General features: G+C 45.0%; 1 protein-coding gene across 1 annotated transcript in view; it reads right to left on the minus strand.

Moving 5' to 3' along the window:
- The window catches only part of Slit3 (slit guidance ligand 3), a 579,279-nt gene that overhangs the window by 169,675 nt on the left and 383,108 nt on the right, over window positions 1-26,496 (minus strand). Inside the window, exon 5 of the mRNA XM_046421334.2 lies at window positions 15,947-16,018. Within this exon, the coding sequence (XP_046277290.1) occupies window positions 15,947-16,018 (72 nt within the window). The remainder of the gene's footprint in view (window positions 1-15,946; window positions 16,019-26,496) is intronic.

Here is a 26,496-nt window from a genome sequence, read left to right on the forward strand (position 1 = left end):
GGTTTGAGAAAGCTCTGTGCGTCCTGTCTTGGCATCTCTTTGCGATGCCCCTTTCCCTCTTTCTACAAGACGTGCAGATGAAGTGGCCTCAGCAGATGGCAGCGGCTCAAGCCAGCAGGGCTATTTTTCCAAGGTGCAGTTGGGCCAGACTCCAGCTACAGTTTGTGGGACGCTCGCTCATAGGGAAAAACCCCAAAAGGCTCTCAGGAAACCACAGCTCCTCCACCCTGCCCTGTTTCAGGAGAGCAAACCTTCCAAGTCACTGAAAGGGAGGCTTTGTTTCTGGCTTTGCTCCGCTGAGACTCTCCCAGGCCCTGAATCCATTGTCACCATGTGGGACCTCCTCCCTGACAGCATTCCAAGGGATTGACAAATTAAAGCCACAAAGGCTTGGGTAGGAGACACAGAGGAGACAGTGTGGACCACCTCCATTGTCCCTCTCTTCCCCAGTCCTGGGCAGATACCAAACAGCACACCCAGAAAGTCCACCCTACTCAGCAGAGACTTGCCCGCCTGCCTGGACTCTCCCTCTCTCTCCTCCAGGATGTGTCGCTCTGTTTTAACTCTGGATTGATTTCCCCCACTGTTTTAAGAATCATTAATAATCTGAGTCAGATTAATGCAGGTTCATATTTTGGCTCTCCTAAGTGACTTGCACAAACCACCTAATTTGCAGAGTATAAATACCTTCATCTTTAAATTTTTTTTTTTCTTAGTTGTAGATGAACACAATACCTTTATTCCAGGTATTTTTTTTTTTTAATGTGGTGCTGAGGATTGAACCCAATGCCTCACACATGCAAGGCAAGTGCTCTACCACTGAGCCACAACCCCAGCCCCTAAATTCCTTCATCTTTAAAAGAGAGAATAATCTCACCATTCTAATTGTTTTTTTCTAATACTTACATGAGATAATCATAATTAATGTTTGAAATGCTTACTATGGAACACTGCTAACTGCCTTCTAAACATTATCTGATTTAGGTACAACCGGTGGTCTTCATGAAAAAACCATGTGGAGAGGACTCAGCAACTTGCTCAAGACCAGTGGAGAGGCTGGGACTCAAACCCACTTCTCTCCTCATTTCAGGGCCAGGTCCTTGTTCAGTGAGCTGGTAGTTCTCAGTCATTACAGAGTCAGCAGAGGAGGTGAAAAATGCAGACTCCTGGCCTTGACCAGAAATTATGATTCATTCATTTAGAGCTCAGGAACTTGCATTCTTAATAAGGTGCAGGAGATTCTAGACCAGGTGGTTCTCACAATATTGCACACGGCTATAATAAAACAATGCAATGATTACAGGCTGTATAACCCTAATCCAGCATCCTAAATTCTCCAAACTCTATCTTTTTAAGTGCCAACATGACACTGCATGTGGAAAATTCCACACCATGAAACTGTTTCATCCTCAAAATTATTCAAAATACTGTATGGAATAAGTTTTAGGCTATGTATACAAGGTGTGTATTAAAAAGTAAATCAATTTTCTATTTAGACTTGGGTCCTGTCTCCTAGATATCTCGCAATGCATATGCAAGTATTCCAAAATCTGAAAATATTTGAGCTCTAGTCCCAAGCATTTCAGATAAAGGATGTTCAATCTGTTCTGAAAAATGCAAATGCAAATGCAGAGGAATTCTAGGGTAGGCCAGGAATAAAGGAAGGAAGCTCTAAGAATTTCTGAGTCCCCACCTCTGCTCTGTTTGCAAAGAACAGGCAGTCAGTGATAGATTGAGACGATGCTGGTGACAGAAGAGTCACATGGATGTGCATGTATCAGGCAAAAATGTTTCTAAATAAATAATGATGAATCAAAATAAAGAAAGTGTCAATTCCTTGGGATTTGGAGGGCTTGGGATGCTTCAGTGAAAATGACCACTGGCATGTGTCTTAGAAAATAGCAGGTTTCCATGCATGTCTGAGTTTGTTGGGATGAACCCAACTACTGTGTATACTATAAAGCCCTAATAATAAATGAAAAAATAAAAGGAAAATAGTGCAAAGTCACCCACTTCGGAAATGGGCCCGGTCTATACCCTGATGTTGCAAACCCCATTCCTGCAGAGTGTTTGACCTCAAACACTCTTAAGTCAAAGTCCACGGTCAAATCTGCCCTCACCCCCAGTGATTTGATTTGACCTGCATGGTGTGAACACTCACTATTTAGATTTTTCTTTTTTCCCTTTCCTTTCCCTCTCTGCTGTGCTAAGATCAGACCCAGGGATTCGTGCATGCTGAGCTAGTGCTCTACCATTGATCTGTACTGCCTGCCCAATCCTCAGGACATAAAAAGATTTTGTATTAAGTGCCAACATCTCAAAATCAAGTGATTGGATATAGTAGCTTAATTTTTTGGTTCTTTCAGAAAAATAAAAGTTATTAAAACTGGGCCCCAAAAGCATCTGCTGGAACAGACTTGAGTGATGGTTAGATTGAGTGCACATCTCCACTTAGTCATCGTTATTCCTGAATAGCACCCAGGCTGCATCTAACTGTCACTTGTCAACTTGTGATATCTGAGTTTATAAGCCCTTACTGAAGGGCTTAACTCTGACAGATCAGAGGCAATTCCCAAGACCACCAATCCAAATCACCAAACTCTCCCTTTCCTCCAGCCCCAATATCTCCACTGTGAGATAGCCTCTCATTGCATCAAGAAAGGGGCAGGATACATGAGTGTGGGGTGCAGAATGGTAATATTTATTGAACATCTACTTTGTGCCAAGTGTGTGCTAAGTTTTTCCCACATGGCATCTCATTTAACTTTTACATTTAAAATTATGGCTCAGGTAAGGGTTAACCCAGAACTGGGTCTGAAACCTTGTCAGGGCTTTATAAGAACCAATTCTCTGATCTTTTCCAAGAAAGAAAAATAAGAGAGCGAAAGCAGAGGGCTCAGGATTCACCAATTAATGAATTAGAGGAAACCCCAGTTATTCCACCAAAGACTGGGAGTCTTTCTAAGGTGGACAAGGTAACTAATGCCTCCTTTAAATGAGTGTAGATGATAATGGGACTCTCTAGAAGTTTGCAGGACAAGTAAAACAGCACTGCAGGGGACAGAAGCCAAGCTGCAACTCAGCCCTGGCCTGGGCAAGGGATACAGTGCTAACACATTGGATTTTTCCAGAGACACTGGAAATCTGTATTTCCAGGCAAAATCACTTCTTCTTCCTTTCCCTTCCCTCTTTAACTATCTTTCTTTCCCTTGTAGATTTAACCTGGGCCCTCAAACAGTATAGTATAATGGTTCAGGTGACACACTCTAGATTTTAGCTCTCTGAGTTCAAATCCCAGCTCTGTGACCTTGGGAAAATCACTTCACTTTTTATGTGTTTCCATTTTACCACCTGTGAACTGTTAATAATCACAATGTTTCTGTGATCAAAGGAGATAATAGATAGAAATCACTAAGAGTTGAGTCTGGTGCCTAGTCGGTGCCCTGTGAGGGCTTAGGAGCAGAGTGCTTCTGTTCTAGGTGGCTACTCCTTTCTTGAGGCAGCCTCTGTTCATTCTGAGTGAGGGACAGGGAGGAGATGTGGGCACTCTGACTGACATTATGGCTTTCATAGAAATCTCAGGCACATATACTATCCCTGAGCTCAAGAAATGTCTCTATGAAAGGAGTGCCACTTTCATAACCGAATACTAACTAGCTGCACAATCTTGAGCCTCCTGTTAGACCCTGCACTGGGTAAATGAAACCTCAGCCACTGATTACTTATTTGTCTGCCCAAGTAGTTTTCCTGACAGACACAGTATCCAAGAACATTGGCATTTAGAAGTGATCCAGTTTTGTGCACTTGTGCCTGGGGACTGGTTATAGAGACAGCTTTAAAAAAGGTTACAATGGCAAATAATAGCCCTGGATGTAAATGGACACATTGTAACACACCCATTTACAGAGCTGAGCGCTTATGGCAGATAGGGAAGTGCTTTGCTCTGGCATGGCCCCAGCTGTGCACGTGGATCTGTCACTTCTGATACAACCAGCCTGCTCTGTAAAACACTTGCATGCACCCGGGCATTATCAGGGCCCAGAATGCACGCTTTGAGCACCAGCCCCACAGCCTGTACAAACAGCTTCTTTATTCACACAGCAAATATTTTTTGATCTCTGGCTGCGCAAGCTTTATGCACCAGAGCTTGGGAGAACTCTCCTAGTCATTTCCTTCAGATGCAGAACAGTTTATCCAGGGCTAAAGCAGGAAGGGAGGGTGGGCAGGAACGCTGATAGACTCAGCCCTGCTGCAGAATCCTGAACCAATCCTTGGGAGACTGAAGCCCTCAGCCCATTCTAGAAAATCACCTCTCAGGTAACATCCAACTTTGCTCAGTGAGCCCAGCCCAGCCCAGCCCAGCCCCTCAACCCCGCTACAAGTCCAGCTTGGTGACCAGTTGGGCATAATTCTGGTACTCTTTTCTGCAGCCCTTACCTGGTCTGGGTTTGTGGTGCTGTTCTTGAGTTTTATCTCACTGCCAAGGCCTAGCTCCTCTCTGTTCTTCCCTCCTGGAAGATGATCTCAAAGAATCATCAAACTCTACCATCTGAACAGACCTGGAAGATTATCTATCCAGTCTAGTGATTTTTCAAGCCTTTTATTTATTTTTTCTCACTATGCTCTTTGTTGCACAAAATCTCACGTTGAACGCTAATGTCTAAAGAGATGATTTAGATCTTTATCATTATTGAAAAGTGACATCTTATTTTCAGACTCTTAAAATGGTAGAGTTTCTTAGAGTACAATTTGAAATCTGCTGATCATATGCCAATGATTTATTTTAATAGATGAGGAAACTGAGACCAAGAGCTTAAGTGACAGCTGAGGTGGCACTAGTATTGGTTTGCTACAATTGCTGCAACAAATTACCAGAAATGTGGTGGTTTAAAACAACATGAATTTATTTTCTTAGAGTCCAGGAGGATGGAAGCCCTGGCTGGTTTCAGTGGGCTAATGTCAAGGTGTGGGCTAGACTGTGTTCCTTCTGGAAGCTCCTAACAGATTAGGGACTATCCAGGTAGGCCTGGGCAGGTGCTGTGGACCACAAGTCCCTGTGTCACATGGCCTTCTCTCTGCTTCCAGAACATGTCTTTTCTTTGATAAAGACCCTTCTTAAGACACCGTGTCCACCTGAATAACCCCAGATGATCTATCCATTTCAAGATCCTTAATTTAATCACACCTGCACAGTGCCTTTTGTTGCAGAGGATATGGAGTCAAACATCCCAGGGATTAGGATGTGGGAATTTTGGGGGCCATAATTCAGCCTTCCATGGGAAGGCAGTAGTTAATGGCAGAGCTGTCTCTGAACAGCACTCCTGGGTTTTTTTAGTACTTTCTGTGTCTTAGAGGGAACAAGGTGAGGGGTCAGAGTGGGTGGAAAGTGTACCCCCTATTTTCCTCTGACTTATTATATGCTTGGTTCATTACAACCCATAAATGAGAACAAGTTATCTTTGCTGAAATGAATAAGAGAAGGATAGATGATGTTTTATATATGTATACACACACACACACACACACACACACACATATATATATATATATATATATATATATATATATATACATATATACATATATTTTAAAGTTAGGGTTATTTTAGAGCAGAACACTGTCAACATAACCTTTTTCTTTGTATCTGTCAAGTAAGAGAAAATTTGGCCTGTTAGATGTGACAACTTGAGCTGATTTAATACTCTCAGATGGAATCAAAGCAGCACTGAAGATGAGTATTTTTTATAACAGCACGAGGAGGGTGATATTATTTCTACTTAACATGGAGAATCTGAGACGAGGAGAGGTGTGACCTTGCTTAGGATCACACTGGTGGTAGGAACCAGGATTCCACTCTGGAGACTGGTGCTTGGTTATGATCCATCACTCCTCCCCACCTGCACAGACAGCAGGATCCAGGCCTGGGCAGGTGCTGTGGACCATAAGTCTCTGCAAGATAGATGCTAATGCTCGTACCTTATGTGGGGCTGGGAAACTGGCTCTGGTCCTGCTGACTTGCTCTATGGCAATTACACTTGGGGATATCGTTTATCATCTCCCAAAGAATTTAAAAGAAAACTTTTTGTTTTATGCTGGGGATGGAACTCAGGGCCTAGCACATGTTAGGCACATGCTCTACCACCAAGCCATACCCCCAGCCCCTAAGACTCTAGTTTTTTTGGTTTTTGTTTTTGTTTTTTTTTGGTATCAGGGAACTCAGAGGTACTTAACCATTGAGTCAGGATCTCACTAGTTTTTAATACTCTGAAAAACTGAATAAATGTAAGCTATTTTGAAAAGATGAAGAGCTTTATCTGCTCATTTGAAAGCCTATACTTTTGGGCTCAGAAATGGAGAAGCATCAATAGGTGGAGCACGGGAGTTTTAGGGCAGTAAGACTGTGCCGTAATGATGGCTATGCGTCACTGTACATTTAACCCAAACCCACAGAACATGTGACATAAAGGGTGAGCCTTAATGGGTGTCAGTTAATAATGACCCCATATTAAGTCAGAGATCATGACAATTGTCACCCTCACGTGAGGGGTTACTAGTGGGAGAATATGCCTGGGTACAGCACTGTGGAGTTGGGGGCGTCATGAATGCCCTGTAATTTCCTCCCTATTCTTCTGTAAACCTGAAGCTGCTCTAGAGAGTAGTCTTTTCATTAGAAACCAAATCAGGAGGGTCACACTTCTGGACAATCTCGATGGTCTCAGAAATCCCTCTTGGGCTGTGACAGTCACAGCCTGTCTGCTCGTGCCTCGGGTCTTAGCTGGAGCTGGAAGGCAAAACCACCTTCTAATTCTCCCCATTGAGCTGCATCTACTGCTTCCTTCAAACTGTGCTCCAGCTTCCCGAATCTCAGAGATTTCCCAGATAACCACTCAGAAAAGCACCAACTCGGAGTCTGGGCTGAGGGATCCTGAGAGAGTCCACATGACCCACTCCCTCTCCTTGAGACAGTTCCTGACTTTCTTTGGATCTCAATTTCCCCTTTAATGTCTAGAGAAAAATAAGCTTCTCTCTAATGATCTGCAAAGTTGCTGGGGTAATTAAATAGTATGTAGGAAGGCTTTTTGAAAACCATAGCATATTGTACAAATGTTGAATTCATAATTTCTCTGTTTGAGTCCTTACTAGTATTTCCCCCATTTTATACATTAAGAGAGCAAGGCTCAGAGTAGTTAGGAAACTTGTCCAGTCTCTCAAGTAGTCAGAAGCCAAACTGGAATTAAAAAACAAACAAACAAAAAGCCCAGATCTGACCTAAAACTTATACTTTAAAATCACTGTCCTCAATTGACCCCAATAAGATAAAGAATGAGGACATCAGTAGTTACTAGAGTCTCTGAGTGTGATCTCCACAGTAATACTCATTTCCTTTCTTCTTAAGCCATTTTCATTTCTCTTTGGAACTAAATATCTCCGATAAAATCCCAGACAATGGCAAATATCCCATAAGCTCCCTGTGTCCAACCTAAGGGTCCCAGAGCCATGATACTTGTTTTAACAACTTTGCTTGCTGGGGATTTTGTGCTCAGAGGAGTTAAATATCTGTCATGCATTTTTAAAAAATTGGTTTGCAAATAAAATTGTCCCAGAAAATAAAGTTTAATGCTGAATCAAGAATAACAGTCTCCATTATCTTAGAAAACACAAAGGCTTCCCTGGGCTTATTCTTGATGCCTTGATTTTATTCTTGGCTCCTGTGATATGATCATCTTCCTCATTCAGGGCTTTGGTGTCCTCTAAATGTGGGTGTCTCTTTTTTTGAAAGGTGTTTGTCCATCCATTTGTCTTTCATTATTCATTGAGCACCTACTAGAGGCCAGGCACAGGCCTACCTCTTGAACATCAAACACTGGACAAGGCAGCCTGGCCTCCCCCTTTGTATAGCTTGCAGATGAAGGCAACTGCAGAGACAGTTATAATGTAGGATTAAGTGTTGGGGGAAATACTCGAAGCCCAACAGAGGACCACCAATAAAGTCTATGCAACAGTGTAATTGTGGCCTGGAAGGAATGCTTGTCACCCATGCAACTTCCCAGCCCAGGTACAACTTCTGGGATGGGGCACTTACCACAGCCTCCCATATCTCTGCTGGACTGATGGAGTCTAATTTACCTGTTTCTTCTCTTTTTTTTCTCATTTCAGAACATCAACAGTTACTAGAGTCTCTGAGTGTGATTGCCACAGTAATATCCATCTCCTCTCACTTTAAGCCCTTTTCATTTCTCTTTGGAGCTAAAAATCTCAGTCAATGGCAAATATCTCATAAGCCCCCTGTGTCCAAATCTTTAACAAATCAACTGGTATTTATTGAGCACTTAGCCCACTGGCCACAGGGCAGCTGGAGAAGAGCACTCTAGGGGCATGCAGATCAAATGCCCTTCATGTATTTGTTCCTCTCCCTTTTCGACCAAAAAAAAATCTTAAGAGCATGGGCTGTATCTTAATCATTTTTTAATTTCCAGGACTAGCTTTGGGCCTGGCAAGAGTAACAGCTCAAGATGATTTATGGAAGAAGGAATAGAAAAAATGGAAGAAAGAAAGGAAGGGAGGAAGGGAGGAAGGGAGAGAGGGAGAGAGGGAGAGAGGAAGGAAGGCATCTGCTATCCCTTCCTTTAGACGGCTTGTTTGGATAGTCTTAGCCAACTGGAGTCCAGTGCGACTTCCTCCAGCAGCAGTTCTGGACCTGACGGGCTCAGCCAGGATTACAGAGCAGAAAAGCCCGGGCAGTTCGCTGCCCTGGGAAGGTGGTGGAGCAGGGTTGTCTTGCCTTGCCCAGGCGGACTTCCCCAGTCCCACCTTGAGCTGCAGCTTCCTTTCATGAGGAGAGCTGGGCACCATTCCTGTGCCCGTCAGAGTCCATAGAGGTGACTTGCACAGAAGCCCACCTCAGGCACTCAGTTCAACCACCCCTCTCAACCCCCCAGTTAGCCCTCATGCCTCTACATTTGAACCCTGACTCTTGGGCCCACTTTCTCTGCCTGATCCTGGCCCCCAGGATTCCTGATCAGCCACACAATCTCCTTACCCCTGCCCCAGCGTCACTGTCTCCTCTGGGCAATGCCCCCTCCCCGCTGTTGCTGGAGCTGTCTGTCTTGAATGGTGATCCAATTGTGTCCCTTCTCTGTTAAAAGCCCTTGTGTAGATCCCCCGTGCTCCCCAGATCATGGTCTTCAAGGTCCTCCCTCAGCTCTCTGCCTCATCTCCCTTTACCGCCTCTACTGCTGGGTGTGCTCCAGCCCCAAGCTCTGAGAAACATCAACCCTTTCACACACCTCTGTCCCTTTGCAAATCTTGCTGACTTTTCACAAGCTTTCCCTTTTGCTGGGAATGCCCTTTGCCTGCATGAACTCATCCTTCAAAAGCCCATACCATTTTCTAAGTGAAGCCAGAATCAGATGTGTCTCCTTGGGCTTTCCCATGTCCTTGTCCTTACCTACATTGGAGCCCTGGTCCATGTTCGGCAACTACTGGTTTATCAGTCTGCCTTCTTGCTGGACTGTAGGGTTACCGTTCCTATAATATTACTTTTATATTAGACATTTTAGCAATTGCACGTAATTGCTGCTGGGTAACAGGCTTCAGCAAGTGCTTGTGGAGTGAACGAACAGATTCATTCCTTTGATGTGGCTTTAGTCAACCTTCCTCTCTGCCATGAACAGTTTGGGCATGGCGGACATCAGCCAGTGACCCAGACAGGCAAAATCTCTGTGTGACATACACAGATGAGTTGATAAATAAAGGAACAAGATAATTTCAAAGGGTGATGATTGCTTTGAAGAAATATCACTGGGTCATGGGGTAGGAAAGGAGGGCAGTGGAGGTGGGGGCTGCCTTAGATGGGTCAGGGAAGGCAACTCTGAGCTGAGCCCCCAAAGATCAGAAAAAGCTGGCTGTGTGGAGGGCTGAGATTGTATAGCATCCTATGCAAAGGGACTCACAAGTGCAAAGGTCCTGTGGCAGGAAGGAGCTCAGGGCATTCAGGGAATGAATATGTACACAGGAAGCATGAGATGAGCCAGACAGGACCCAGATCATGTAGCACCTGGTGGGGCACCAGGAGCATGGATGCCATTCTAGACAAGGGCTGCATTTGGACTAGCAAGCGAAGATGCTACTAGTGAATGGGCGCTGGGGTCCCTCCCCTCACACAAGATGACCGCCTGCTCACTGGGGCGGAGACAGCCCTCATTAATCTCAGGAAGCAGGAGGGCAGACGCGGGCAGCGCGCAGCACAGACTAAGAGAGAACACAAAGGCCGCCCGCCTGGCTTTGTTTTGCAGCCGTCAATTCCAAATTCTGCTAGCTGGCAGAGACAGGGGCTATTGATTTTCCCTTCTGGAATGCATGTCCTACAGAGTCCTCGCAAATAGAAACCGAAAAACAGAGGAAAACATAACTGCTCAGAAAGACAGGACAGGGGACTTAAAAAAAAAACAAACAATTTATACTGGTTTTTATCTTTTTCTTATTACGCTCCGTTGGATGGTGGCTTGTCATCATTTCCCTTTTTTTCCGATTCCTTTCTTTCTGTCCTAGCTCTATGTCTTTCTGGTCGAGATTTCTCTTTCTCCCGTATCCGTCAGGACTAGCTGAGCATTTGCATATAGTAGGCATTTAATACGGGCATGGTGCATGCCGGTCCACAGGTCAGTCCCTCTGTGGGTCTTTCTCCAGATCAATTTGTTCATATAACTGCCTGTCTCTTTTTAAATATAGCACCCCTTGTGCTTCCAGACAGGCAGCAGAGAATGGGACCAGCCCATAAATCCAGCTTTCAGTAATTGCGTGGAGTGGCACCCCTGGCTAATTACTCTTTCTTCTCTCTGGAGAAGCAGGAAGCAATTAGGGGCTTCCTTCCACTGCCTGGGAGGGGGCAGGGCGCCAGCTCCCTTGAGCACCAGTGGCACACTAATGGCTCCCAGTTCCATGGGTGTCAGACATCCTGCATCCCTTCTCCTGGATTTGATAAGTCAGACACTTGGCTGCTTGCTCAGGTGAGTGGGGCTCCAGCCTCCAGCAGCATTTCCCCCTGGCTGGCGTGGGGGGGAATCTGAGCAGACGGAAGTATCTGGCTAGAGTCCACAAGATGCTGGGTGTGTCACCAATGGCTGGCTGGGTGGAAAGCCCAGGACACTTAATTTTACCATCTGGAAAATGGGGGTATTGCAGTTCCTTTCTTCTTAAAGGGAAATGTCAGAGCAAGCAAAGACAATTCATGTCAACACTACATTTTGAATTATTTTTCAAAAATAGACAATCCTTGATTTTCTCCTCATCATAAAGCATATGGTGTCATGAATAGGCCTAATCAGCTGTCATTTCACATATTATTTAGTTTGAAGCCTGATAATGTACTCCAAAAATGTATCTTCCGCTCCTATTTTACTTAAGGTAACAGGTAAAGAAATATCACTGGGTCATGGGGTAGGGAAGGAAGGCAGTGGAAGTGGGGGCTGCCTTAGAGGGTCAGGGAAGGCAACTCTGAGCTGAGTTATATCCCCTGAGCTCACACAATGTGATGGGAAAGGCTGGGGGCTTGGTTTTCAGATGAAGGCAAGGATGTGCACCCCTGAGATTTAAAGCTTGCTATTGATTACTCGAAAGGTAGACACCCTCCACATGGGTGATGGACACATATTTCTTTAACAGGTTTTATACTAACTTAATTTCTACAAAGCATCTCCTGTTTTGTGCGAGTGTGGTGCTGGGAACTGAATCCAGGACCTTGCACATGCTAATCACAACTCTCTACCACTGAGCTCTGCCCCCAGCCCCCAGGTGCATTTAAATCTACAATTCATTATCACTTCCACTGGGTGCTAACCCTCCACAAATGTACTCTCAGCTCCTATCCTACATCTCCGATTACCCACATGACATTTTCTCTTAGGGCAATAGGGCTATTTAGTCTAACTCCCTCATGTTTAATAAAACCAGGAAAGCTGGGGTCCAGAGACGTAGGGGGTTATAGCATGTTCCTGCAACTAGAAGAAATAAGAGAGGATGGGCAGATCCACCAGTGTCCTAAAACACAGAAGGGGCTCTGTCTGCACTGCCCCTGAGACTGGACATCACTCATATTCAGCACTATTACAATCCAACTCCTGATCCTTCAAGCCTGGCTCTCCCCAAGCCTTTCAGCCTCTGAGGAAGGCAGCTCCAAGAAGACAGGGCTCACACATCTGCATAGATCATTATCTTCCATTTTCCCCAGAAATGGCATTCAGCAGGTACTCAAACGATATTTTGATGGGTGTGTGGATGAATGTCTCTGAGACTTGCCACCGTGCCCTGACTCTCGGAGCCTGGAACTCTAATTTGACACTTCTTTTGCTCCTGCCTCTAGAAACCCTTTGTCACCAAGTTCTGCTGGCTTGGTCCCCACGGGTGGCTTGCTTTGGACTCTTCCTTTCTTGACTTCTGACTGCTCTTTCCCCAGCTCGCCATAGCCTCATCTCCTGCCCCAGCCCTTCCTTCGCCACCGCCTCCTATCCTTGGTTCCTCTTTCAGAATGGTTTTTGCCTTGACCTATTCTGGGTCAGAAGCCGGCCATTTTTTTGGTGCCTGCGCCTCCTTGCAGGCAAGGTGCCACTGTCTGGCCACCACCCCTCTAACCTCGTCACCTACTGTTCTGCCTCATCATCCCCCCAAAGCCAGGAGATGCCACTGTGTGCCCCCTGATACACACACCTCTGGAGGCCTGCGTGCATCATCTGCCTCATTTATTAAGAATTCTAATATTGTTCAGGACCAGCTAAAATCTTCACCATTAGGAACAAAGGAATACAGCAGCAACAGCAGCAAGAACTTTCTAAATACCTTCATGAGTTGTTCCATACGCATTATTTCATTAACCTTAACAAAAATCCTGGGAAGTAGGTCCAATTCTTGTCCTTATGTTACAATGGTTGAAACCTAGGCTAGAAGTGTCATGTGCCAAAGGTCACAGACTTAGCACCTAGATCAGGTATAATTCATACAGAAGCCCAAACCATTCCCTACCTCGTAGCCACATTGCCAAAAGCTATTTTTCTTCTCTGACAGCCTCTGGCTGTACACAGGCACTCATTTGCATTTTCATGTTGACTGGTATTTTACTGAACTTTCTCTTGGGTGGACATATTTCTTGTCTCCGGTTATTCTATTTGTCCCCGGAGAACAAGAATTATGCTTCTGGGGTCTCAGGGGTTCTGCCCCACAAGTGCGTCGCCGACTGCTTAGGAGCACAAAGCGTTCAACAGCCCTTAGTTTGGCAAGTTGATTCTTCCTCTGAGCAGCTGGTTTACTACACTCCTTCTTCCCCCAGGACCACGTGCTGGTTCTGGGTATGAACAAAACAGAAGCCGACTCCTGCTGAGCTCAGGCTCTTCAGAGATAAATAAAGGCTGAACAGTCCTAAGTCAAAAACCCAACCTTTTGAGCACGGAGAGGACACCACAAATGGAAAAGTCCACACGGGGAAACTGTTTCATGCACAGAATTATTAAAAACATGGTATAAAAACAGCTTCAGGCTAAGTGCATAAAGTGGATATGAAGCAAAAATGGATTGTGTTAGAACTTGGGTTCCATCCCTACAATATCTCCTGTATATGCAAATATTCCACACTTCTGGTCCAGGCATTTAGGAAAAGGGCTACTCAAACTGTATTTGCGTACACTTCTTTCTAGAAGGTGGGCCTGACTCCACATGCTGGGGTAACTTAAGGCATTTCGAACCTTTCACCTCTAAGGCCTTTGCATGGTTAAAGACATTATAAAGTTAAAACAACTCTTGTAAACTCTCAATAACAAAAACACAAAGCCCAAGAAACACGAACAACAATTAATAATCACCGTGGGATTTAATCACTTTCTTGAGAATCAAAAATGTAATTCGTAACTATATGGCCACGCTTCTACATCATTATGTTATGTCAGGTTTATAAATGATCCATTTAATATCAGTGCCATGGACTGGTGGTGTAGCTCAATGGTTGAGCGTTTGCCTAGGGCTCCATCCTCCAGACTTGGATCTTTATATATATATATAATACATTCATTTGGGGCTCAATCATTAGGAAGCCAGGTGACAGTTGACCTTGAGATAGTCACTGCCCCTCTCTGGGCTTCTATTTTCTCTTGCCCTGAAGTTCTGGGATGCTGATTAACACAATATATTGGTTTTGATTCATTTGTTCACTCTTAAGTTCCTAAAATCTAAGGAATGAAATGTTGGAAAAAATGCTTTGAAATGTTAAAAGTGCCACCTCTGGCTGAGAAAGTGTCCATCATTATGTATTTATTAGGTTTGGTTTGTGTCTTCTTTTCAAGAGGAGGTGGAAGAAAGTTAAGAAGTTCCTTCCTTCCTCCACCCTCCCTGACCCCCAGCCCTTTTTTTGCAGCACCCAGGATTAAATCCGGGGCCTTAAGCACGATAGACAAGCACTCTACCACTGAGCCACACTGTAGCCCAGAAGTTATTTCTTAAGTGAGGCTACATCTGTCCTGCAAAAGGGCTCATGGCTGTGTGGCTGTGCCTGTCCCACCCTCTCCTGCTCTTCAGCAAACACTCCTAGTGGACGCAGCAGGCAGCCTCTGACCCAGAGCCCCCTTCGAAGTCCTCTCTGTCTCCCTGTCCCTCCACTCCCACAGATGCCTCTGCCCTCTGTGTTCTTTGCACCAAAAGCTTTCCGCTGAGGCCCAGCCACGGAGGACGCAGATAACATGCATCTGGAAGCCATCATCAACTTCCCTAGGGTGTGCCAGGAAACTCAAGCCCCTCCATTTGTTATAGGGAAAAGTGACAGTTAAAGTAGGTTCTCTCTCTCTCTCTCTCTCTCTCTCTCTTTCTCTCTGTCTCTTTTCTCCCTTCCCTTCCCTTTCTCCTTCCTTCCTTCCTTCCTTCCTTCCTAGTCTCCTTCAATACTTCTCAAATTGAATTTGAGGCTGGAGGGCAGACTGGCTTTCTCAGTCAAACCAGACTGTTTTCTGTGGCCCTTTCCAAAAACATGTCCCCAGCCCTTGTGCATAGTTGTATGTAGAGTTCAGAAGGCACACACCATGTGAAGTAAGGGCCCAGGAGTCATTGATAAGAGCAAAACCTGGGGTCAGGTAGGAAAGGATCAGGATTATTTGGTGAGTTCAGAGATGGAACAGTCCTGCTCTTGACCTTGGTGATGGCAGGACAACTCTACCTGTGATCAAACCGCACACAGCTACCCACACTTAAGTCATCCATGTGCACACAAACAAGTGCACGCGTGAGCTTAAGTGTGGGTAACTGGGAAGACTGAAGGTGAGTCTGTGGATGGCACCAACACCAATTTCCTGGTGTTGCTGTTGGCTCCTGGTTTGTAAGGTGTCACCACTGGGGAATTGGCACATGGATCTGGGCCCTATTTCTTTTTTAAAAAAAAACATCCTGTCAATCAATGATGATTTTAAAATAAAAAGTAAAAAGCAAGCAAAAATCTAGCATAAAGGAAATGGATTTGGCTACATTTCCCCAAGGTCCTGGGATGTAAGTCCCAGGGGTCTCTCTTGGGACTAATTATAAGAGATCTTCATCATCATCATCATCATCATCATCATCAAAGCTCCAGTTTACTCAATACTTACTAAGAATTAATCATTTCCTTTTTTTAAAAAACATTTTCTTAGTGCATACAACATCCACACTATGGTCCCTATTTTACAAAAGTTGATAATGACTTGCACCAAGGCCATTCAGCTTGTGTGATGTGAGGCTCTGACCCAGGTGTGGGATTCCAATGCTTGTGGAATGGCCAGGAAGCGCAGGGCTTTGTGAAGCTGTTGTGGAAAACACTTGCACATGGCCCTCAATCTCTGAAGATGTCCAAACCACCCTCCTGTCCCTTCTCTCTCCCTCATCCTGGCCAGGGAGCCCACGTGAACCAAATCTGCAGCAAAGCAACAAAAATAGCACTTACAGATTCTTCACGTCAGCGATGCCCCGGAACGCCTTCCGCGGGATCCCCTGGATCTGGTTTTCACTCAGATCTCTAAACAAGAGGAGAAGAGGAGACCAGTTAAAGAGCCAGGCTGCTTTCTCTGCATCTCATTACATTACAATAACAAAAACTCCCAGAGGCTGCCTCCCGGTGGGTCAGAGGTGTTTGGGGACTGTTTAGTCTCAGACCCAGGCCCTACAAGCGTTCACATTGTTGTGCTAGCATGGCCTTTGCTGAAATGGTTACCAGGCCAGCAGCTGCCTCCAGGGCGGGCGCTGTGGGTGGTCTCACACCTCCAGGCCACGAGCCAAGATTCTGGGCTATTTGTTGCCGCTCCTCACCCAATTCTCTGTTTTGCCACCTCCCAGAGAAGACCCCTGTGCCCCCCTTTCCCCAAAGCATCCCTCCCCCACTGCGAGGTCAGCACCACTCAATCTCCTGTCTCAGGCTGTCCTTTGACGTCCAGGCTCTCTGCTTTTGTCATCTGGGATGGGAACAGAGTCTGGCCATCTGATTTTCTGATGGGAATGACCACTTCAGCATATTCTAGAGTCCCATAGACCCCCGGAGGCCTCCTGGCTCTTAGTGACAAGTGTGATGAGTTTAAATTGCATTTCTACAAACTGTTACAAAATAGGGGTTCCCCAGCACCTTGTCTAGCATTAAGCAGCACCGACATGCTGCTTTGAGGAAGGCAAGGGATAGGATGAGGGTCCTGCAGCTGGCTCAAAGCCAAGTCTTTTCTGGGGGTTTAAGCAGCCCTGAAGCCTGAGTTTCCTTTCCAAACAACAGATGATGAGGGCTGTTTGGTTTTGCTTTCTTGTTTTATTTTTCTTGCTCGACCAAGCACGTGTACTTGTTTTCATTTGGACTTCAAGCCCACTTGGATCTCAGCAAGTGATCAATCTGTAAAGACCCGTCAGGCCTCCAGGGCACACGAGCCACTCTGCAGAACACTCTGCGCGACAAGCAAGGCTAGTTCTGCACCATCACGGCCGCAGGAACATCTCCAAAGAGGATGGTATGGAAGGACGCGTGCGCAGAGACGGCACTAAGGACACAATCAGCTCTATGTGTGTTCTTCAGACATAAAAGGTGTGTGTGTGTGTATGTGTCTACATATATATACATATATATATACATAGTTTGAAAAGAACACACAGAAAAACCCTCAAATATTAAGGCCAAAAAAATTAACCACTCAGACATAACCACTGCTACCAATTAGGAGTAATATGTATGAATTTCCCCTCATAATATACAGTCTATTATAAACTATTTTTTACTTACTATATTGAGAACATCTGTCCCAGTACATCAATGCCAACATTTTTATTTTTTTATTTTTTTTAAATTTTTTATTGTGGGTTGTTCAAAACATTACAAATTTCTTGACATATCATATTCCACACTTTGATTCAAGTGGGTTATGAACTCCCACCTTCACCCCATACACAGATGCCAACATTTTTAAAGGTTATATAACATCCAATTGTATGGATGGCTATATGATCCCAAATTGTTGGGCTGGCATTGATTTGATTTACTTGCCATTTAAAGAAACACTGGGATAAATTTCTCTGCCCATACACTCAGGGACACTTGTCCCGCTTTGGCATGCAGGATACACACATCCTTGTTGAACTGACCTATAGACAGATTGTTCAGACAGATGCTCACATACTGATTTTTTAAGGGCTCCCAGTCAAAAGCTATGGATGGCTCCCTGTATGTTTAAAAGGAGAGGTCAGACAACCACCCTAACTAAAACATGGGCTGTCTGTCTAAACAGTGTGCAAGAGGGAGGAGGAAAAACAGAAAGTAGAAGAGAGGCTTCCACTTCTTGCTCTTGCCTGCTGAGAAAGCTAAATGTGCTCTAAGCAACAGGCCACAACTCAGAATGCTAGAGATTGGGAAGGTCTGTTGCTCCCCCCAAAACAAGACTCAGACCTGGGGCAGGTTGCAGGTGTCTGATTGCGCTGTGAGTCCTACAGGTTTCCAGGGCTGCATAACAAGGTACCCCCATCCAAATGCAGTTTCCTCTGTCTGCAACTGATGTAAGTAAATTTAGATGCACAATGAGCCCCCTTGCCGGCTCCCCCAACCAGGCCTGATTCAATGAGCAGGGCTCCAGCCTGGAGTCAGGGCACTGAACAAAGCCCATGATGACAGCAGAGGTCAGGCAGTGTCACCCAGGCCACTCGGCTGCTCTCCATCAGCTTCTGGAGAAGGGGCCCAGGTCCTGTCATCCGACTAATGCAATTTCTACCAGGCATCTGGGCTGCGCGAGAGCCTCCAGCAGCCACAGTGGGCCCCGTCTTTTCTGGCAAGCAAAAGCTGGTTTACAGGCCACTAACCCCCTGCCTGCCACCCTCCCGGGCTTGGCTGTTATCTTTGGTGGTTCTAGGAGATGAGCTCCGCTCACACATCTGACAAATGGCTGATGAGGGAAATCAGGGGCATGAAACAAACAGGAGAACATTTAGAATTGTCAGCCTTGACCGTGGCTGGAAGCTGGAACAAGGGCACGTATCCCAGTAATGCATTAAGCCGTTCGAGTAAAAGGCATCCCACCCTGAAACACACCCGGAAGGAGCAGCAGCTCTACAAAAGTTCTGGTTTGCAATGTGGCAGGATGAAGATAGGAGAGCCATATTTAAACAGAAAAATATGGCGGTATTCACGGGAGGTATCCTATATGTCATTCAGGCAAAATCCCACGCTTGGGTGGGGCAGCTGCTTTGATTTCTGGTCGCTGTGTTCTTTCTGCAAATATACCCAGCCTTGCTCTGACTTGAGCCCAGTTTAAGGCATGGTTTGCTTTCTTCCTCTTTATATTGCTTTTCCCCTGCCCTGACTGAGGGAAACAGTAGGGAATTTATCTGTTCTCCGTGACAATCTGCTTGTAAATTTCATTAATTTTATTTTCCATTGAGCTTCCCTTCTCCAGCTAACAATCCTGCTGCCATGCATCTGCGGGATTGTATATTGATTTCATAAATACCTCCAGTGGGCTGACAAACTGACAACTTTAATGGTGTTACTGATGGGGCGTGGAGGAGGGTTCAGGGCTGGGTGCTTCATTTTCGGGTAACTATCCCTTCACAATTATCGCAGGGCCTTTGTGAGGGTTCCTAATAGTGTGTTTATCTCAGCATGATGCCAGAGCTTAGAGCTATTGTTAAGTATGATTCTTGAGAGACACAAGAGACACAAGAGACACCGTTTTCGGCTGACACTCAAATAAAAACAACAAAATCTATCCATAATGCCTAAGAGCCTATTTCCGGCCAATTGATTGTTGGGAAGTACCCTTCACCAGACAAGCAGCTCACAGAAATGCTTGGAAGTGACCAGAGCGGATCCTTTAAAAAAAAAAAAAATCTTTTTTTTACATTGGAAAGGTACAAGGTTGGAGTAGGGCGGTGGGAGGGAGGCAAAGTGTGCTAGTTTTTTCTGGGGACATAAAGAAAGATGGCAGCCGGGGAAAGCTTTCTTGGTTGGGAAGTGGCACCATGGACCCAGATGCCTTTTTAAATAATTAGGGCTCTGAAAGGAAAGAACTGCATTAGCTAAAGTGCATTTTCTAGCTTCCGGAAAATGATTAACTGACTGATTATTCCATCCAAAAACACAAGACCAAAGAGGACTTATTAAGGAGACAGTAAGTCAAATAGGAGTTGGCAAGAACCAATACATCCCGCTTCCAGGAAGCCCTCCCTTCCCCCACCTTTTTAATTTACTAAAATGCTTTGGACACAGATTAACTTTCTTCACAAATTTATTATTGCTTCATCTACCTTGAAATGGGAAGTGCAGACACTTTGATAAATGGATTGAAAGGTTGTCTAGTTCCAGTGGCGCTTTTGTAAGTCTTCCTGGGCCTCCTTGCAATGTCAGGGATGCTTTGTTCTTGGGCTGCTCTTCTCTTTGCTCCAGTGGGGACAAAACACTAACTCTGATCACATTCATGCCACCAGAGAGGCTCATGTGCATTAAATGGCAGTCATTGTGGAGGTTTTACTCTTCAGTGTTGATCCCAAATTATTACCAAGCTACAAAATAAGATTTGGAAACTCCCAGAAATTTGGGGAATTCTTGTTTCTAAAGTGTATGGAGTTACTTATCAGCTGCATGCTTACACAAGTTGCTAAAATACTGCATGACTCAGTTTTCCCATATTTACAATGGGATTATTAATTTTACCAGCTTCATCAGTTAATTGTCAGAACCAAATGCGTCCACACACGTAAAGCACATGGCCCAGAGACTGGAACATGGGAAGCCTTCAACAAATGTGTGTGTACGTCTCAGAATTTTCCCCCAGTGAGCCATGGGTTTACACTGCTGGAAATGTCCTTTATCAACCACTCCAGGACATACGCTTCCAACTCTAAACAATAAAACACATAAACGTTGTCAGTACTATTTCCATAAAATCTGAGGGAGGAATTCAAGTTTCCCTCATGTACCATCCAGAAAGTAGTAACCACATTTGATTCTAGATTCTTGAAAAATGAAATAAGAGAGATTGATTCAGGAAAAAGGTGGTCTCAGGCTGGGCTCTCTCAGAAGCAATGTTGAGCCTAAGACTCCTTAAATGACTGACGAATGAAGGCCTCTCAGGAGAGACCAGGGGATGAAAGGGAGTAAATGAAAACAGGTGAGTTCTCAGCCTTGGTCTAAGGCCTAGAGTTCTGTCTCCGAGCAAGGAAGCTGGGCCCTTGGAGCCCTGCCTCAGACAGCGTGTGGATGGGGACTACTCAAGAGAAATGCAAATTCCCAGGCTCTACGTGCCCACCGTAATGCTGGGTGAGGTCATGTCAACAACCCAAGGACAGATTGAAGGGGTACCAGCTATGAGACTTCACCAGTGAAGCCCACAGATGCAGGAGGTAGAAGCAGATTAAAGCACTACTCTCCAAAGATGGTCCATCCAGAAGCAAGGACAAGAGGCCACACAGGAGCTAACCTTCCAAGGAAACTGGAACAACTCCATGGGTATTTGATGAGGTCTACACTTTCTCTTCCCTCCCGACCCCTTTGCACTGAGATAAATTAGTGGTGCCTTTATGGTAACATTAAAAAAAAATCAACTTTGATAAGTCAAACAAAAATAGGGGGTGATATGAAAAGCTTTTATATTTGGAAGCATTATTGGATCGGGGATGAGGATGTGGATTACCACTGTGATTCTCTTTGGCCTGAGTATACTTTCAAATTTTCTGCCTAGTAAGAGGAAACCTGCCCATTGGTGCATTCGATATCAACCCAAACTCACTTAGGAACTTAACATTATCTCTCACAATAATCCACACATCTAAAATTTCTTATATTCTCAACACTATCCCCTACGTAAAGCTGAATCCTTTGCCCTGCTCCCTGAACCTCAGCTCCTAATATATATTACCCTGTGACGCATCATTCTACTCTAAGAATTAAAGGCAAAGATACTGTTTTGCTTACATGATTTTATACAGCAGAAGGGACAGATGCAGGAGCAAAAATTATTCCCTGGGGATTTTACAATGTGGACTTCGGGGAGGATTTATCTTACTAGGTAAATCTCGTCTACAGGCAATTTATCTTAATAAGCAAGATTATATGTTTGCAGTTGGGTCACTGTCAAAATCAAATAAGCCCCAAGCATATATCCCAGCTAAGAAGCCCTAGCCCTTCCAGCTGGATTTCTAGTCAATGGTATCCTTTGTCCGAGGGAGATAACAAGGGCGTAAACGGGATCATTTCTGAAAGAATTGCAACCTATCTCGGGGAGCCAGAGAATCAAAATATCAATGGGGACACAAACAAAAAGAAAAACCCAATTATTTCCCGCTGCTCCAGTTGCTTCTGAATCTTTCATTGCAGCAGCGTACACTGAAGTTACTGAACGAAAGGCAGACACAAGAGCCCTCTGTTCTGTCTTCTCTGGCAAGCTCATTAGAATTGTCCTAGCTGCACCCTCACAGGTCTGGTGGATTATCTGCTAGCTCACGTTCTCACTTCCCTCAACAGAGATGGACCGCCGCGTCATGAGTTAAGGTATAGAAGTGAGCAGAACCGAGTATCCACCCTCCTGCAGCTCATCCTTCAGAGACTCCAGCTACAGAGAAACAGACTCCCTCACGTTGACAGAAACAAAATAACACCCAGGCACCTCTGGAAACAACAGCAACATTTCACTGCTTTTTTCCTTTCAACAAGAAGAAATCCTGTAGCTCAATACACATTGCTTTTCAGTTTTGTTCCCAAAGTCTTTCTAGTTTTTATAGGAGAGAAAGGGAAAGAGGCTCAACCAGGACTAGAGGTGCAGATTTATTTTGTCAAGTACTTTGGCTTTGTCTTTCTGGGAGGACAATTTCAGAAAATCAGGATGGCATAAAGATGTATTTAGTACTGGGCCCAAGAGCAGTGGCATACACTTGTAATCTCAGTGACTTGGGAGGCCAAGGCAGGAGGATTGCAAGTTCAAGGTCAGCCTCGGCAACTTAGTGAGACCCTGTCTCAAAATAAAACAATAACAACAACAAAAAAGGGCTGGGGGTGTGACTCAGTGGTTAAGTGATCCTGGGTTCACTCTCTGGAACCAAAGGAGGTGCGGGGGGAAAGAACTGGTATGGTTTAGGGAAGTCCTCTCCATCTGATTGGAATTTATAGATGATGCTTCAAAAACATAAAGCCTCCATAAGCTTTTTAATTTACGTATGGGGATGGTATTGTAGTTATGCTTCCATTCACTGAGATCTCTCTCTCTCTCTCTCTCAGAGAAAATTAAGGATAAATGATGATGTCTAGGTTTTTCTTTAAAATAGACTAAAAGAGGGGAAGTGGGTAAAAGTCTAGATAAAATGAGAAGGGTCATAAGTCAATAGTTTTTGGAGCTGGGTGATGAATAAAATGAAGATTTCTTTATCATCTGTACTTTACTTCAAATATGTGTGAAAGTTTTATATTAAAAAACTATCACAGATACTTGGGACCCATCCCAGATCTATGCAATCCGATTTCTGAGGATGCACTCTGTAGAATGAAGTCTGAACAAGTTTGAGAACTGTGGATAGAATGATTAGTGTCTTGGGTAGTGCTATGTTAACACCCTGACTCTGATATTTAACACGTTGGGTGCCTTCGAGAGATTCAGTTCAGTTCTCTAAACTGCAACTTATACTTCTTAGACAGGCATTACAGAGAAGGCACAAGCAAGAGCTTTCTAGAACCTAATGCAATCTATAAATGCAAATCACTAACTTCATGTGATTAGCATGAAGTTAACAAATGCATACCTTATTGCCTTAAATGTTTAGGTTGGATTTTAGGGAAAATCTTAAGCTCAAGATGCAAAGGTCTCCCATGTCTCATTGAAGCTGCTGGTGTTGGACAAGATGCCTACAGGATGGGTAGCAGGAGAGGTCTGAAGTGGAAAGAGCCACATTGACTCTGTGTTTTACAAAGCCATTCAGGGACCCAGTCTGAAGGCTGATCTAGAAGGGGTGAGAGGTCATGGATGGCTGAAGCTTCCCCTGGGATCCCAGAGACATAGCCAAAGAAAACCAAGCCCTGTATGGGAGACTCTGGTGGCTAGGATTAGGACATTCCTGGTTAAGCCTCACAGATGAGTGATTCCTTACAGTTTTCCTGGAGAGGCCATTCTGGAGAGCAGATGATGAACAGGACTGAGCAGCCAGACTGAGAGACAGATATGGAGCTGTGACCTGAGATGCACACCAGAGCAAAGAGGCTTGCTCCCAGGAAGCTTTCTGACCAAAGGGAGGAAGGAAAGGCTGCAAACAGATGCAGAAGGAGTTAGGGTTATTGGATTGCTCTCATTAGTTTCCAGCACGGGCACCCTCTGTGTCTCTTGATAAGCAGATATTCTCAAGATCTCAAATTCTTTAGGGACATACAGGTAAAGTGAATGAGTAAATTGGGCTGAGTGTGGACAATCATGAGTAGTCAGGGCCGAGCTGAACTGACTACTGGCCAGCTATCTATATTTATTTCCAAAATACTGAAACCAAATAATTCCTTATCTGATTAACAGGACACATCAGTCCTGGGTTGAATTTAATCTGTAAATCCAGTGAGGGGATGGAGGCTGTCACCCCTCAGGGGGAGATCTGCTAATTCTGGGACTGTACAGTCCCATAGAAATAATAACATGGGCCACAGATGCGATTTACAATTCTCCATTAGCCAAATTAAAATGGTAAAAAGAAATAGTTGAAATTATTTTATTTTTTTTTAGCTTGATAAATGGAAGCTATTTGTATTAGAAGAGCAAAAGTCGTGTAATTGTAACTGGTTCCATAACTGTACTGGTTCTATACAGCCATATGTGGCCAGTACCTGCTGGACCCACAGTTCAGGGCTAGAATAAGGGCTAGCTCTGTGGCCTCTCAATGTCAAGAGAAGGGAAGTTTCCAGGTGTTGGAGCTCATCTAAGGGAGCACAAGGTAGGATGCTTAGGGTTTTCACTGTGTCAGCGGGAGATGTGGAGGAGAGTCAGCCGGGGTTGAAGGCCATGACTCCAGGGAAGCAAGCCACAGCTCGCAATAGTCCAGCCATTTAGCCATCTTTCCTCCTTTGAGCAGAGAAGCTCCCTCCAACCACAGGATTTAATCTTTCCAAACCACCACTGTGCCAGGGCTGGCAGGGTTAACCACTGCTTCCAGGCCAAACAGAAACTTTCTTCATTTAATTATCCCATGTAACTCCAAGTAATGCTCTTTGTGTTCACAAGATAGCATTATAATTGACTGATCATCTCCAGCAAAGGGTGCAGAGGCTGAGCTGCTCCACAGCTCTAATCCCTGGGATTATCACAATTTAGTGACAAGGCAGCTGCATTAGGTGGGTTTGGGGGGCTGTCATTAGCAGCCCAATCATGCCTTCTGTTCTGGTCCAGGCTTCCCTGTGTCACCCAGAGGTTCAGGAAACATGAGCGGTATTCCAACTACAGCCTCTGCCTCCAGAGTCCACGATGCACCTGTCACTGTGTACCTATCAAGGACACAACCATGATTTTGGTGTCTTTATATTGTGTGGAGAAATCTGGTGCTGAAAATCTGATCATGAGCATATAATTATGTGTCTGAGAGAGTGCCATGCCAAATTTTGGGCCCGATGGGATCTTCTGGTTTAATGCATCAAACTTGGCGGGGTGGGGGGGCAGTTAAACTGGTTTCAAAGAATGGAGACCCTGTTTTGTTTTTTCTCTTTGTTCGAAGTGATGTGTCTGCCCAATGGCACTGGGAGAGGGAGCCTCCAGCCTCCCCTCCCCTCCCCTCCTCCCTCTCTCTTGCAGCCATCTGAGGCTTTCATCCCTAATTTGATTGTCGTAGCTGACACTGTCAATCTAAAATCCAGTAGCATATCTAATGCTGGCTGGACAAGAGGAAGGCAGGGGAGGAGAGGGGGAGGAGAGGGGGAGGCAAACTCATCTGGAGAAGTAGCTTTATGTAAATCGATCCTTTGGCCCGAAAGCCGGAGCTGGGCATTTGCTGATTAATTGGAGAAGCGTCCTTGTTCCTGTGTCTTCTTTGGAGAGATGGCCCAAATTGAGTCCTCTCTTCTTCTCAGAGACATTCCCATGCCAAAAAGCTTTTGCAATTAGGAGATGAAACCTTGTGAGCGAGGGGGAGGTGGCGGGGGTGGGGGGAGCATTTATTGAATTGCTCTGAAATGAAGTGTGTGCCTTTGGCCTACTTCCTGATTAGTGGCTGCCCTTGGCCCCCTTGTTTGCCTCAGTTTGCGGACCCATAGCCTAGGTTCAGAGGCACAGTACCCTGGAGGTGAAGATCTGTTCTGGAGATAATTAGCAAAAAATGAGAAGATGGGGACTGTGTTTCTAAATTTTTTTTCTTTTTTTGGTAAATTTATATTTCCAGTTACCATGTGGGTCCATTTCATAAATGGCAGGGAGGGAGATGAGAAAGAACCTTTGAGTAAAATGTGGTCTTTTTAAGTCAGTAATAGGGCAAAGTCTGTAAATTTTCCTTTCCCTGAGAGCTAAAGGCAAACTCGCCACTTAGCACTGGACAAAGTGAGTGTGGAGCGGGGAGGTTGCTGTGGTTAGCTGCGTGCCTGCTGCAGGTCAAGCTTGAGTTAGTGGTCTTTTCTGCTGGCTCTCTCATTAAATAGTGGCTTCATGTGGGCGAGGGGTTCTGCTGAGCATGAGGCTTGGTGTATGATTTAAAATATATTTCCTGAATGGATTTAAAAAAATGAAAATGATTTCATGCCCTTGCCGAATTCATGGATGATCACGAGTGAATCTCAAGCTCTGGGATCATTTCTTTTCCCCAACTCCAGTTTGTCCCTTAGGTCATAGAGCTCTCCTGCCTTCCTTTACCCTTCCGTCTCTGCCTGGTGCCGTGCGTGAGAAGGAATGCCAGTAGAGCAGGCTTGCAGTCTAAAGAGTCACAGAAAAAGCTCCGGCTGAGAAGGGAAGGGAGCCGAGCTGGAGGGGAGATGGGCAGGTGCACTGGGAAGGCGGGCCAGGGAGACGGATGGTGAGGACTCCCTGAAGA

Source organism: Marmota monax, unplaced genomic scaffold (assembly GCF_021218885.2).
Source record: "Marmota monax isolate L192 unplaced genomic scaffold, Marmota_monax_Labrador192_F-V1.1 WCK01_AAM20220418_F8-fsc00084, whole genome shotgun sequence".
Classification (NCBI taxonomy): domain Eukaryota; kingdom Metazoa; phylum Chordata; class Mammalia; order Rodentia; family Sciuridae; genus Marmota; species Marmota monax.